At 60.1% G+C, this 14434-nt stretch overlaps 2 protein-coding genes across 7 annotated transcripts; one reads left to right on the top strand and one right to left on the bottom strand.

Annotated features, from left to right (window-relative positions):
- Window positions 18-12085, top strand: FCHSD1 (FCH and double SH3 domains 1). Of its 4 annotated transcripts, none has more exons than XM_005661768.3 (20): window positions 18-115; window positions 348-445; window positions 1040-1085; window positions 1463-1530; window positions 1857-1992; window positions 2079-2215; window positions 2308-2371; window positions 3439-3567; window positions 3919-4041; window positions 4197-4292; window positions 4684-4809; window positions 5209-5313; window positions 5481-5642; window positions 6515-6643; window positions 6720-6803; window positions 6969-7086; window positions 7167-7387; window positions 8397-8484; window positions 9556-9611; window positions 9742-12085. In XM_005661768.3, exons 1-20 carry the CDS (start codon window positions 95-97, stop codon window positions 9805-9807), a joined length of 2073 nt encoding a protein of 690 aa, XP_005661825.1. In that variant the 5' UTR covers window positions 18-94; the 3' UTR covers window positions 9808-12085. The 4 variants fall into 4 exon arrangements, with proteins under 4 accessions (XP_005661825.1, XP_005661824.1, XP_020940596.1 ...); XM_005661767.3 differs by having other exon boundaries at window positions 1836-1992; XM_021084937.1 differs by having other exon boundaries at window positions 68-115; window positions 1326-1530.
- On the bottom strand, window positions 10256-14432 carry RELL2 (RELT like 2). 3 transcript variants are annotated; one of them, XM_005661770.3, is made up of 8 exons: window positions 13623-14432; window positions 12952-13191; window positions 12521-12586; window positions 12364-12430; window positions 11729-11914; window positions 11085-11466; window positions 10911-10944; window positions 10256-10661 (listed from the first exon to the last, which is right to left on the bottom strand). In XM_005661770.3, exons 2-7 carry the CDS (start codon window positions 13133-13135, stop codon window positions 10912-10914), a joined length of 918 nt encoding a protein of 305 aa, XP_005661827.1. In that variant the 5' UTR covers window positions 13136-13191; window positions 13623-14432; the 3' UTR covers window positions 10256-10661; window position 10911. The 3 variants fall into 3 exon arrangements, with proteins under 3 accessions (XP_005661827.1, XP_005661828.1, XP_003124086.1); XM_005661771.3 differs by having other exon boundaries at window positions 10257-10661; window positions 13616-13950; XM_003124038.4 differs by having other exon boundaries at window positions 10258-10661; window positions 13607-14432.

The following is a 14434-nucleotide window of genomic DNA, read 5'->3' as shown; positions in this document are numbered from 1 at the left end:
AGGGCGGGGCCGCGCCGGGCCCGGGGCGGGGCTTATATGTAGGCGGGGCTTCCTCGAGTTCCGGAGTCGAGTCGCTGCCTGGGCCGGAGCGGAGATGCAGCCGCCGCCCCGAAAAGTAAGCTTGGCCTGGCAACGGGGACTCCTGGCAGGCTGGGGGAATGGTGGGGACCAAGGGGGCACTAGGCCCGCGGTGGGGGACGAGGCGTGGGAAGGGGTCAGGGGCCAGTCCCGAAGTAACCGAGGAAAGAGCCCAGCTCCTCCCTGGCCCCGCCCCCTCACCGCTCCCCGCGCGCGGTGTTTTTCAGGTCTCCGCGCCTGGGGTCTTCATCCTCTTTTTACTCCCACAGGTGAAGCCCGCCCAGGAGGTGAAGCTTCGCTTCCTGGAGCAGCTGAGCATCCTGCAGACCCGGCAGCAGAGGGAGGCGGATCTGCTGGAGGACATCAGGTAGCCCCAACCCCCTCTCCACACCCCGACTTTATCTGTCTTAAGCTCCGCCTCTTCAACGCACCACAGCTATCCGGGCGGGCTGGGGTGAAAAGCTCTCCAACCTGCCCATTTACGGCCTTCACCCTAGGCCCGCCTCTCCAGATTCTGGATAGGAATCATCCTTCCAGGTCCACCCCAACACACATAAACGCACGGGGGACCCACCCTCAAGCCCCTTGACGCCACACTCCTCTTCCCAGCCCCCCAAATCAAGCTTAGGGCAGAATCCCTCCTCCCTCTTCCAGACCTGTTGGAAGGCTGGCGGACACTGTTCCCAGGCCCCTGCCAGGCCTTACCTCCAAGCCCACGGATGGTTCCCCGCGGGTGGGGAGGATCCAGCGAGGCTCTGAGCAGTGAGGTGAGGTTGTCCTGGCTGCGGCTGCCCGAGGTGAACTCAAGGACTTTCTCTCTTCCGTCTCAGGCCCTCCTGGTGTGGTCACACTCCAGGCCTGGCTCCCCTCTCCCGACTGCCCAGGCCGAGGAGAGGCTCCAGGGTGGGAGATAAGGACTGAAACAGTAACACCACCCCCCTCCCTCTGCTAATCTCCACAGATCCTACAGCAAGCAGAGGGCAGCCATTGAACGGGAGTATGGGCAGGTATGGGACTCCTTTCTCTGGACCTTCCTCCCCTGGGTTCTAGCCTCCCCCGCACCACCTGCATCTCCACACATACCCCTCTTCTGGTCAAAAGCTAACGCCTAGGGTCAGGAAGATGGGTGTCAAATTCCTATTGTGCTACTTCTCAGCTGTGTGACCTTGGACAAGTGACTTAACCTTTCTTGGCCTCAATTTCTTTCTCTGTAAAATGGGAATAATCCTAATCGTACCTTCATGCAGGGTTGCTGTAAGGATGGAGTAAGTTAATGCGTGAAAAGCCCTTAGCACAGTGAGTGGCATTGTGTTCTGATCCTGTATTCTCCCTGTTGGGGAGAGTCTTTGAAAGGGAACTGGGTCTGTCCTGACTTGCCCACCAGGCACTCCAGAAACTGGCTGGGCCATACCTCAAGAGGGAAGGACACCGGAGTGGGGAGATGGACAGCAGGTGGGTCCCATGGTGTGGTCGTGGGCGGGGAGGCCAGGGGGCCAAGACCGGGTGAGGAGCTCAACCCCAGGAACCTATGGGGAGGGCACAGAAGCTGCAGGTAGAGCTGACACAGCAGCGGGAGAGCAGCTGACCGAGCAAGGACAGTGTAGGTGGGGGTGGAGGGCAGGAGGGATCCTGTGGCTGAGCTAATGGGCGGATCGATTGATGGGCTCGCAGACGAGGGGGAGGGGCAAGCAGTCTCTCTCCCATGATGGGGGGGGGGTGTCTCGTGAAGCTTTGGAGTGCTCCCCTCCTCAACACAGACCTTCTCTGGGGAGAGGCAGGATGGTGTTTGGTGCCTGGCGCTGCCTGCTGGATGCCACCATGGCTGGGGGCCAAGCCCGGCTCCAGGCGTCTGACCGATACCGGGACCTGGCCGGGGGCACAGGGCGGAGTGCCAAGGAGCAGGTGCTTAGGAAGGTATGGCTCAGTGGATGGGGTGAAGGAAGAGTTCCGTCAGGCCTGGGGGTGATCTGGATCAGGACTTCGTGTGTCCACGCCCCTAGGGAGCCGAGAACCTCCAGAGGGCACAGGCCGAGGTGCTAGAGTCTGTGCGGGAGCTGAGCCGAAGTCGGAAGCTGTACGGGCAGCGGGAACGTGTGTGGGCCTTGGCACAGGAGAAGGCGGCTGATGTCCAGGCCAGGTGAGTCACAGGGAGTTAGGAAGCCTCGGGGGTGTGTGTGGGGGGGGAACCACCGCTGGGCCTGACCTCCACCCTCTTCCTTGCCTGCGCAGGCTGAACCGAAGTGACCACGGCCTCTTTCACACTCGGACCAGTCTCCTGAAACTCAGCACCAAGGTTCAGAGGATGTGGGCATGAGTAGGGGCAGGGAGGAGGTGGGCACTTAGTCTAGTGGTTTGGAACCCAGGGGCGTAATTCTAAGAGACTGGGATGAATCCCAGCTTCCCTGCTTCTTTACTGCATGACCTTGGTAAACTTGACCTCTCTGAGGTTCATTGTTTTCATCTACAAAATGGAAATAGTCCCTTTCTTTTTCATTCCTTCAGTATGCATGTATTGAGAACATCTAGGTACTAGGCTTTGTTTGAAACACTGAGGATACAGTGGGGGACACTACCGACACAGTCCCTGCCCTCACAGCCTGGTTAGGGGTGACAGACAGATAGTAGGTAAACAAAGAATCCGGTGAAATGAAGAGAAAAGAAGGTGCCATGTTAAGAGGTAACAGAGGAGTGCGCAGGTTAGAGGGACAGCCTCTCTGAACAGGTGGCCTGAGTGTCAAGAAGGAGCGAGCCGTGCGCAAATGTAGAGGAGGAGCATTTCAGGGCAGCCAGTGGTGTGTGCAAAGGCACTGAGGTGGGAGTAGCTTTGTAGGCTCGAGGAACTGAGAGGAGGCCAGCGTGGCTGCAGCGCTGTGAGCACAGGGACGAGCAAGAGTCAGAGGAGGTGCTGGGGCCAGCTCACGTTGGAGCAGCTGGGATTTTATTCTAAATGTATGCAGTTGCTGCTGGAGGATTTTGAGCAGGAGTTGTGAGTATGTAAAATTTTTAGGATAGGAGTTCCTGTGGTGGCGCAACGGAAACAAATCTGACTAGGAACCATGAGGTTGCGGGTTCCATCCCTGGCCTTGCTCAGTGGGTTGAGGATCCGGCCTTGTCATGAGCTGTGGTGTAGGTCGCAGATGCAGCTCGGATCTGGCGTGGCTATGGCTCCGATTAGACCCCTAGCCTGGGAACCTCCATATGCCTCTATGTGCGGCCCTAAAAACACAAAAGACAAAAAAAAATGTTTAGGATAGTGCCAGGCATCTCAGTATGTGTGCGACTCCATTCTGCATCTGGGTTGGCCTTGGAAAGAGCCCGGGTGTCCAGGGCTCCCAGCTGACTCCTCTGCTCCCCTCCTAGCTGTCAGCCCAGTCGGCCCAGTACTCCCAGCAGCTGAGAGCGGCCCGCAATGAGTACCTGCTCAACTTGGTGGCCACCAATGCCCATCTTGACCACTACTACCAGGAGGAACTGCCGGCCCTGCTCAAGGCCAGTCTCAGCCCCGAGTCCCCGGCCTCCCCCCGTCATCAGGCTGCTTAGAGGGGGCGGGAGAGACATGCCTGGGTCTGCTGCTTCTACCGGCCACACGGCCTTGTGCAGAACACTTAACCCGTCTGAACCCCAGGCTCTTCACCCGGATGCCCAGACTAATGGGGCTCCAGGGAGAGAATGAATGTGAAGATGCTTTAAACTGTTGTCAGCGCCTATTGTTAGAAGCAATGATAATGTGTCCTGCTCCTTCCCTGCTTCCCAAACCTCATGCCCATCACGCACCTAAAGCTGGACGGAGAGCCTGCTTGGGCGAGGGGGGGCGTGTCAGCATCTTGGGCTTCTCTCCAGGCCCTGGTCAGCGAGCTGTTGGAACACTTGAGGGACCCCCTGACCTCCCTGAGCCGCACTGAGCTGGAAGCTGCTGAGATGGCCCTGGAGCATGCCCGCCGTGGGGGCCAGGCGACCTCCCAGGTGAGGGCTGTGCCCTGCCGGAGCCCTCAGAGATGCCCTCCCTCCCAGTCCAGCCCGCCCCCCACCCCTTTTCTTCTCACCGTGTCCTCTTTCTTCCAAGAAGGCTTGGCGAAGGAGCCAGTGCGTGGCTGACTTTGATTTTTTCCAATCCCCAGGTGAGCTGGGAGCAGGACCTGGAGCTCTTTCTTCAGGAGCCTGGAGTATTTTCCCCCAGCCCACCTCAGCAGTTCCAGCCAGCAGGCAGTGATCAGGTGAGACTCCCTGCTCGGTGGAAGCAGGCCACCCATGAAGGAGACTGCGTGGGCCCCCACCGCCCACCCCCGCCCCGATCCTAGCCCTGGAGTCAACTCAGAGACTATTAAACCAGGGACAGAGGGTTTCAGAACCGCGGCTCGCCTCCCTCCCACCAGGACACAAATGAACAGACTTCCTGCCACCCTCTGGTCCCTTCGCTGCACCGTCTTCCTTCTCTCTCTGTCCCTCCACCTGGATCCCATTTCTGGGACTGTGTGTCCACACCAGCACACAGACACAGGGTGCGGCCCCACCTCTTCGGCCCTGAAAAGAAAAGGAGGGAACGGGAGGAGGGGAGTAGAGTAGGAGCAGCCTCAGGTTGTCCTCACGGCTCCCCCATTTGTTCAGGTGTGTGTCCTGGAGCTGGAAGGGGGCGCAGGAGGCGAGGCTGGGGAGAGCGGCCTGGAGAAAGAGGTTCAGCGCTGGACCAGCCGAGCTGCCCGAGACTACAAGATCCAGAACCACGGGCGTCGGGTGAGGAGGGTGTCGCGGGTGGCCAAGAAGAGCTGAGAGGTGGGGATCCCGGAGTCACTGGGGGTGTCATGGGGCTGCAGGCAGGCGGGAAGGAAAAGGCAATTGAAGCCGACCGTGTGGCACAGTAATTAAGAGCACAGCCTTTGGAGCTAGACCCGCCTGGGCTCAGATCGTGCTCTGGTGCTTAGCTTTCTAATTATGTAACCCTGAGTAAGGGAGTGACTTAAGCTCTCTGGACCTCAGTTTTCTCATCATCAAAGTGGGGCTAATAATAGCACCCACGTCTGGGGACAGATTTAATGACATAATACGTGTGAAGCAACTCGCCAACAACCAGGTCCTTAGTAAGTTGTGCCCCACAGCACTTCCGCCCACCCCGTCCTCTGCCTCCCCACCCAGGTGCTGCAGCGGCTGGAGCAGAGGCGGCAGCAGGCTCCTGAGCGGGAGGCCCCAGGCATCGAACAGCGGCTGCAGGAAGTACGGGAGAGCATCCGCCGGGCACAGGTGAGACACAGCCTGGGGGTGAGGGCCACGGAGACCCCCCGTCCCCAGGTAGCACCCTCGGGGGAGAGGAGAGGCAGGAGGGAGCTGCACGTCTCTGGGGAGGTTCCATTTACCTTCCCAAAGGCAAGCCCAGCCAGAGCCCCGACGGATGCTCTGCCCTCGGTCAGGTGAGCCAGGTGAAGGGCGCTGCCCGCCTGGCCCTGCTGCAGGGCGCTGGCCTGGATGTGCAGCACTGGCTGAAGCCAGCCATGACCCGGGCCCAGGATGAGGTGGAGCAGGAGCGACGGCTCAGCGAGGCCCGGCTGTCCCAGAGGGACCTCTCTCCCACGGTGAGCTCTGTATGACCCAGGAGGGTCACCCCCCCAGTGGAAAGCGGACCTTAGAGAATGGGCATCACAGTGGTTCCTGACTCCTGGGTCGTGGCGAGGCGTCAATGAGATCAGTAAGAGTAACTCTTGGCGTGGTTTGTCACAGAGCGCGCTCTCCATGAGTGTCGCTGTGAGTAGGGGATGGTGCTTATACACTAAGGTGCTGACAACAGACTGTGGGCAGCGCAAGTGCCAGCTGATCCACTTAGCAGCTGTGCCATCCGAGAGGTGACTTAACCTTCGAGCCTCAGTTTCCTCATAAGTAAAATGAGGTTAACGTTACACAAATTAACACGGGGTTATTAATTTTTTTTTTTTTTGGTCTTTTTAGGGCCACACCCGCAGCATATGGAGGTTCCCAGGCTAGGGGTCCAATCAGAGCTGTAGCTTCCAGTCTACACCACAGCCACAGCAACGTGGGATCCAAATCATATCTGTGACCTATGCCACAGCTCATGGCAATGCCGGGTCCTTAACCCACTGAGCGAGGCCGGGGATCAAACCCACGTCCTCATGGATGCTTGTCAGGTTCGACAACTGCTGAGCCACGACGGGAACTCCATCATGGGGTTACATAGAAGCTTAAATGAGACACTGGACATAAGATACGTAGCTTTGTGCCTGGCAGGCAGGAAGCGCTCAGTACCGTAATTCTGCAATTCCTGGTAGAGTTTTCCCGCTCTGCGGCGCTGCTGCCTGTGATCCGTGGTGAACGGATGAGGGGTCCTGCCTTGGAGGAGGAGCCGCAATGTTAGGGCGGGATGGAGGAGCGGGGGACACCGCGGGTGCTCGCGCCCGGGCCTCGCGGTGATGTGCGTTCTCCGCCCCTCCAGACAGAGGATGCGGAGCTCTCTGACTTTGAGGAGTGTGAGGAGACTGGGGAGCTCTTCGCGGAGCCTGCCCCCCCAGCCCTGGCCACCAGGCCCCTCCCCTGCCCTGCACATGTGGTGTTCGGCTATCAGGTGTGAAGGGGGTGGGGAGCCCAGACAGGCAGCGAGGGGGGACAGCCAGCCCTGACTCCTTGCTCGTGGCGCCCAGGCAGGACGTGAGGATGAGCTGACCATCACGGAGGGCGAGTGGCTGGAGGTCGTAGAGGAGGGAGATGCCGACGAGTGGGTCAAGGTGCGTAGGGCCCCTGGGCTCTGACCCGGGCAGGGGGCGGGGGGAGGGACTTCTCTGTGGCCCCGAAAGACCCAGCCAGGCAAAGCTAGAGGCCTGAGGGCAGCAGGGCCACCCCGTGGACTGCAGAGGCGAGCCTGCTTTCTGTTCATGTTGCTGGCCGAGCAGGCTCGGAACCAGCACGGTGAGGTGGGCTTTGTCCCGGAGCGGTACCTCAACTTCCCGGACCTCTCCTTCCCTGAGAGCGGCCGCGACAGCGACGATCCCCTGGGGGCAGAGCCCACAGGTAAGAAAGGGCAATTCTGGGTCTGGAGAAAGGTTACCGAATGGTTGTGGCCCCTCACCGTCTCCCCTGGGCTTCTGCAGCGTTCCTGGCTCGTGCCTTGTACAGCTACACGGGACAGAGCGCAGAGGAGCTGAGCTTCCCCGAGGGGGCTCTCATCCGCCTGCTGCCCCGCGCCCAGGATGGAGTGGATGACGGCTTCTGGAGGGGAGAATTTGGGGGCCATGTGGGGGTCTTCCCCTCTCTGCTGGTGGAGGAGCTGCTTGGCCCCCCAGGGCCATCCGAACTCTCGGACCCTGAACAGGTGAGGCTTCCTTCTCCCTGGGTCCCCAGGCACCGCGGGCTTGTCCCTCCCCCCTGCCCGGTGAGGCCCCGAATTCATCCGAATGACACCTCCCCTCCCCTCCCGTGTGGTTCGTGCTGTCCTCCGAGGCACAGAGAAATGGGAAACCATGGCGGTCTTCCTAAGAGTTTGGCTGTCCCGCTTTAGAGCTGGATCCGAGATCAGATGCCTGTTCCTTTATCCGGGCAGCAGTTAGACCTCTCGGAGCTTGTTCCTTCACAGGCATAGAAAAAGGGGATAATAATAGTTCTTTTCGGGAGACTCTCCATCGTGATCAGAGGTCATGAAGCTTAAGGGCTTAGCACAATGGCCCGCTGGAGAGGCTTTGATACATAGTTCCTTTTTTTTTTTTTTTTTTTTTTTTGCTTTTTGGGCTGCTCCTGTGACATATGGAGGTTCCCATGCTAGGGGTCTCATTGGAGCTACAGCTGCCGGCCACAGCCGCCGCAATGCCAGATCCAAGCAGCATCTGTGACCTACGCCACAGCTCACGGCAATGCCAAACCCTTAACCCACTGAGCGAGGCCAGGGATCGAACCCGCAACCTCATGGTTCTTAGTCGGATTTGTTTCCGCTGTGCCACAACAGGAACTACCCATTGTTATAAGGAGAAAAGCACCAGATAGGAGGTAGGAGTTCTAGCCAGGATGCGGTCACTAACTGGCTCTGTGGTTTTTGGATCAATGACTTAACCCGAGTCTCACCTCTGACATCAGAGTTGTCAGCTCTCTACCTCATGGGGTAGCTGTGAGGAATGAATGAATTCGTTCAAGTGGAGCACTAGCAAAGTGCCCAGGACATACTAAAGATCAATACGTACTGGTATCACCTACAACCCGCACCCAGATGCAAGCATCTGGCTGCTGTCTGGACTGGGGAGCGGTGGGACAGGAACCGAAGGTGGGCTGGGCGGAAGGCCGGCGAAACCTCGCCACACGCCGGGAGTCACTCTGCGCCCTCTCATCCCCAGGTGCCGCCGTCCCCTTCCCCGCCCAGCTTCTCCCCTCCTGCACCCACCTCTGCCGTGGATGGGTCCCCTGCACCTGTCTTGCCGGGGGGTGAGTAGAAAGAATCGGGGGTGCCTGGAGGGTAAGGGACAGGAGGGAGGACGTCTGGGATCCCCAGCTCGTACCCGGCCCCTCCGCCTGCCCTGAGCCGCCTCCTCCACCAGGCTCCCTGAAGCAGGATGCAACACGATGGCGGGAGAGCTCTGGCTTTGGAGCTGGGCCCATCGTGGAGACTTTGTTCTGTGACTTCCTAGTGTGTGATTTAAACTGTCTGGGCCTTTACAGCGCGAGGAGAAAGGGTCCCTCCCTCACTGAGTTGTGAGGGTTAAAAGGATAGTGGCCAGTTTCTCCCACAGTGTTTTCCCGAATACCCATCCTCTGCCCTGAGCGTTCTTTTTTTCTTTTTTCTTTTTTTGTCTTTTTGCCTTTTCCAGGGTCGCTCCCACAGCATATGGAGGTTCCCAGGCTAGGGGTCCACCAGCCTACACCAGAGCCACAGCAATGTGGGATCCGAGCTGCGTCGGCGACCCACACCACAGCTCACGGCAATGCCGGATCCTTAACCCACTGAGCAAGGCCAGGGATCGAACCCGCAACCTCATGGTTCCTAGTCGGATTCATTAACCACTGCGCCACGACAGGAACTCCCCTGAGTGCTCGTAAAGCGGGCTGATGCCTGGTTTGCATCATCATTTTCCTTGTCCCTCTGTTGTAAAACCTTCTGGTACGCTCGCTTTCTTCATGGCACCTCCCTTCCTGAGCCTGGGAGCCCCTGTGAGCATTTTCTGCATCTCCTTCTGCAGCATTCGTTGTTCACTTTGAATGATTTAGCACGCTGTCATTCATTGTGTTTGCTGGGGTTTCCTGATTTGGGTCCTGACAGCCAGTAGGGGTGTGGGGGTGCTGTGGATCCCACCTCCCCTCCTCTGGTATCCTGAGCAAGGCCGATTATACAGCAGGTGCCTCATAAGTATTGAGGTTGGATGCATGGATGGACTTTATAGCCCAGGTTAGTGACCTTTGGTTAATTCAACAAATATGTACAGAGTGCCACTGTCGTAAGTGCTGGAGACACAGAGTGAACAAAACAAATTCAGGAGACTGACTTGTTCTTATTTCCAGACCAAGACCTGGACTGCCCTGCACCCCAGGACATGGTAGCACCTCGACTCAGGCCGGTAAGGGCCCCCCCTTGGAGGAGAGTGTTTGGAGAGGGGTCCCTCCAGCTCGCCCCGCTGGATCTGCAGGGCGCGGGAATGGAGAGGGGTGAGGGAGGCCCCGGAGCACTGACTGTGTGGTTCCCTACAGATGCGTCCACCGCCTCCCCCGCCAGCTAAAGCCCCGGATCCTGGCCACCCGGGTTCCCTCACCTGAAGCCAGGGGGAATCACTGTCCCTACAGTGACGCTGGTGGCCCTATCTCCGTGCCATCAGAGACACCCTCCCCGCCGCCACCAATGATCCAGAGCGCCACAGTGGAAAGCCAGACTCTCCCCCATTTCCATTCTCACCTTCAGGGGTCGACGCGTCCCCTTCCTCCGTTTCTGAGGCTGGGACCCACTCCTTCCCCCCATCACCTTCCTGCCATCTCTAGGGCTGGACCTACCCTTTCTCTTCTGCCACCGCCCCATGCCTAGGGTGAAATACCCTGGAATCTCTGGGGCTGGAGCTCATCCCCCAAAGTCTGGAGTAGCTCTGGCTCATTCATGTCTCCGCCCTGGTTCTGGGAGCCACCCCACTCCAGATGCCTGAGCCGCTGGGTTGGGGGCTGGGATGGGGGCAGGCCTGTCACAAGGAGCTGGAGCCAGTATGCACAGCAGCTGTAATAGTCTGAGCGGATTTATTGACAGTGAATAAAGGGCAGGAAGCCCAAGCCAGGCCTGGGCCTCTTGTGCCAAGACAGCTGGGGACCTAAGGTGCTATTGCTTTAAGGGCCCACCAAAGGCAGGGGCCTGCTCCCAGCCGCCACGCTCTAGCATATGGACTGAGGCGGTGGGGAAGGCGGGTCAGGCGACCTGTTGGCAGGCGGGGAAGGGGCGGGGGACTGAGGGCCAGGGCGGGGTCCTTCTCCCAAGCCCCCCAACCTGAGACCGTGCAACTCCAGGTGGAAGGAGGGCTGGTCCCTCAGCTGGAGGGCAGTGCTGTCCAGTGGAGATGAAGGGCTTCAGGCCCCCCTCCCCTGGGCCCTGCCAGCTGGTAGTCAGTCCATCAGCGCAGAGAAGGAGGCGGCTTGGAGGAGAGGAGGGGTAATGGAGTTGCCTCCTATTCAAGCTGGGTCCCCCCTTTTCCCCAGGGGCTCCAGGGCCTTCCCTACCCCCGGAGCCCATGCCCACTCCCGACCACCAAGCCAAGGAGTATGTACCAAAGGCTCAGCCTGGAGTTTCCCCTGGGGGTACAGGGAGCCAATGAGCTTATTAGGCAGTTTAAAGTGGGAGGTACAGGATGAAATTATCTGAAATAGGGCCCAGGCAGACTCACCTCACACACCCCCTGCTCCCCGTGGTGGGGACACCTGAGAGAGAGGAGGGGTCAACAGCAGGAGAACAGGAGGTGGGTCATATCCGTGCGCCCCCCCCCCCCCCACTCCCCGAAGAGGGGTGAGAAGAGCTGAGCCCACCACAACCCACCACGGTCCTGGCCACATCTTCATACCTGGTGACTGGAGGTGTCCGGTTTGCTTGGCCGTCCATGTGCCTCTTGCTTGGCTGGCCCTGGGCTTGGGCCCCTCCCTGCAGCCCCTGGTACTGGCTCTGCAGAGGCTCCAGGATTCCCCTCAAGCGCCCGAGGGACTAGATTGCTGTCCCTGAGTCCTCCATTCTGCACCGGGGGGCTGGCCAGGACCTGGCGCTGTGGCCTCTCAGGGGGCGGGGGCAGGCTCTCAACAGCGGGCATCCCTGCCCTGGGCTGCCCTCCCCCAAGGCCCTGACCGCCCCCTGGGTCCTGCCCCCCGCTAGAGCCCCAGCTCCTGTCCGTGGGGGAGCCATCACGATGCTCGTGCAGCCCATAGCGCTTCTCAATGTGTGTCACCCGGAACCTGGGAGGGGAGGGAACACTGGGGCTTAGGACCAGCACCCAGAGGCTGCTTGGCCCTCCTTCTGATCCGGGACCCTGTGGGCCGGATGCCCCTTCCCTCTAGCCTAGGGCAGGGAGACTCCTCGGGTTGTGAGGAGCATGCATAGCCTGACTCCTGCTGTAGCTCACAGGCCGGGAAGAGCCAGAGCCCAGCTCTGGAGTCAGGTGCCTGACCATGGGGTCCCCACCTCGACCTCCCTTTCCCGAGGGCGTTCTATCCCCACCTGCCCACAGAGAACACCGTGGTCTCCCCAGGCCGGGGGCGACTCTTCCCTTCCTTGGAGCGTCCCTGACGGACAAGCGGGGGTCTCTTGTTGCGGCTGCAGTGGATGCAGGGGGCCGAGGAGCCCAGGTGCACTGTGTGATGATGGGAGGGGGCTCCGTCCTGCAGGCTGGAGGTGGCATCCACGCTGGACAGTAGGGAGGAAGGGAGCAGGGGTGACATTCCCACCTTTCTTCCTGTTCCATTTGCTCCTGTTCTTTCAGCAGGTGCTCCTTAAGCCCCCACGTGGCCAACGTCCCTCAAGCCCCAACATTCTTTTCTTGTCTTTATCTAATAAACTCAATATGAAGATGTTAGAGACCATGTGTTCTGCCTCCCAGGGCCGTTGGCTCAAGAGCAGGCGCTGCTTGACCCAGAGGAGTGGCATAAGGGGGGGAACGTTAGGCTTGATGAGAGCCAGGAGAGAGAGCCACGTGGTTTGAAGGACTCAGCCTTTCTACAAAACTTCCTTCTTCCTGTATGTGAGCCAGCCTTGCTCCCCCCACACCCCAAACATGCAAAGAGACTGGGAGAGGAATGTGCTGGCGGAGAGGGTGCTCTCCAGCTACATCGTGCTGGCCCTCATTTCCAGCTCACCTGGACAGCTGCACTGTCCCTTCTCCTTCACTGTCCCCCAGCATCTCCTTTAAGGCCTCAGCATTGGCTGAGGGGAGAAGGAAAAGAGGGGGTGAGTGGAGGCAAAGGCCAGGGCAAGAGACAGTCAGGGTGGGGCACGGGGCCAGCCCACACCCACCTTCATTTTGGATGATGCAGCGAACAATCCTCTCCACTGTGTCCTCATTCATGTCATCGTCCTCAGCTGAAGGATGAAGGCGGTTGGCAGGGAAGTGACAAATGAGTCAGCTTTGGGGGTATATTACCTGGTGGCTTCTGTGGCTTGTTACTCAAGACCTACCCCTTTGCCAATGTGCCATCAGGCTGTAGGTTAGCATTTCAAGGGCCAGGGCAGAAAAGATGGAGAAATCAATGCGAATCCAAGACTACCATCGTGGGCTGGTCCCACCCCGCGCTCTGCTTCTCTAGCCTTGCTTTTAGGGCCGTGGACTCAAGAAAATGTTACTAGGCCTCTTGAAAGTTTGGGTGGGATGTGGCCTGGGTTAAGAGGTGTGGGGAGAAGGGTGAGAGAGAAAAGGGACTGAGCCAGGGTCTAGGCTGTTCACTCACGGGGCTGCAACTGGGTGTCGTCAGGCTCCGAGCCCCTCGAGGTGCGGCAGCGGTAGCCCTTCTTCTTGAGCACGTGGCAGATCATGAAGCCTACGAGGCCCATGAGAAAGAAGACCAGCACAAGCAGGAAGAGCATGTACAGCCCATGTTGGGGCGGCTCCAGGTCAGGCTGTGGTTCCGACATGAGGCCCTGGGGGGCGAGCGCGGGCCAGGGCGCCTCCTGGGGCTAGGGGGCTGCAGCTAGGGGTTGGGGGGAGGGATAGGAATGCCATCTTCAGGATCCGTGACAGCCAAGCTTCTGCGGTCTGGCCCCACCCTCTGCCCAACCAGGGAGCTGTCCGGGCCAGGGGTGCTGGTCCAGGCCAGGGAGGGGTGCCAGATGGAGGCTGCGCAAACCCTCTTCCACTATCCTGGTCCCGCTTTCCCGACGCCCAGAGCGTTCCCCTTTCCATCTTGTCCTGCGCTTCCGTCCCTCCCAAGGACACTGCAGAGCGAGATGGGACGGAATTCTCAGGCGGCCGGCGCAGGGATCCCTGCCTGAGTCAGCGTCCACACCTCTGCGCCGGCCTGAGCCAGGCCTCCGCAGCTCACTCCCCTGACTGTACTATCGCACACACACCCCCTCCCGCCTTTCGGTTCTCCCCATCCTGACCACCTGGCCCACCCGGTACCGGTGATTTGGTTCTGGCTCCGGCTCCGGCTCGGGTTCCGGCTCCAGGGGCGTCCTAGTCCGGCTCGGGGCCCCCGACGCCCTCCCGGCGCTCATCCCTTGCTTCCTTCCCCTCCCCCCTTCGCCGCTTCAAGGGCTCCGGGCTGCGGCTGCAGATACCGGTGCCGCGGCAGGCGGGGGGAGGGAAGGATGGAGAGGGATGCGGGCTGGTCGGGACCGGCGACAGGCTCCGGACTATACCAGCGCTGGGAAGGGAATGAGATGGGGGGCGCCGCCGCAGCAGCCTTGGGTTCCCAAGCCTTCGACCGTCGCCCGCCCGGGACCAGGGGGCGGAGCACAGGTGTGCGGGGCGGAGAGCGAGAGCCTTGCGCGCTTGTGAGCGCAAGTGTGGTGCGCGCGTGACTGCGCTGCCCCCCTTCTCCTCCGGGGGGGTGTGCGGCGCCGAGTCTGGGTCCGGGTGAAGAGGACAGTCAGTCAAGCGAGGGTGCTCTCCACTGGTCAACCGGGCACGCCTGGCTTGGCTCCTGCCCTCGGATGCCCCGGCCGGCTTGGGTAGCCAAGAATCTTCCCAGCGGGCCGCGGGAAGCTGGCTTTCCGCATGGGAGAGGGACAGCACGGCCGGTTATCAGGAGCCTCCTAGAGAGGTGACACGGCTTGCACCCGGTTTGGGACAGGTGGCTGGACAGAATGGTTCGGCTTCCCGAGGATTTGACCCCCGCCCGGAAGAAAATGGCCTTCGCATCCTAGGACCAATGCGCGGTCCTCCGGCCAAGTCCAGACACTCAACACCCCATAACCTAGAACCGCCAAGCA

This window comes from Sus scrofa, chromosome 2 (genome assembly GCF_000003025.6).
Source record: "Sus scrofa isolate TJ Tabasco breed Duroc chromosome 2, Sscrofa11.1, whole genome shotgun sequence".
Taxonomy (NCBI): Eukaryota; Metazoa; Chordata; class Mammalia; order Artiodactyla; family Suidae; genus Sus; species Sus scrofa.
This window is presented reverse-complemented; position numbering and strand designations above follow the sequence as displayed.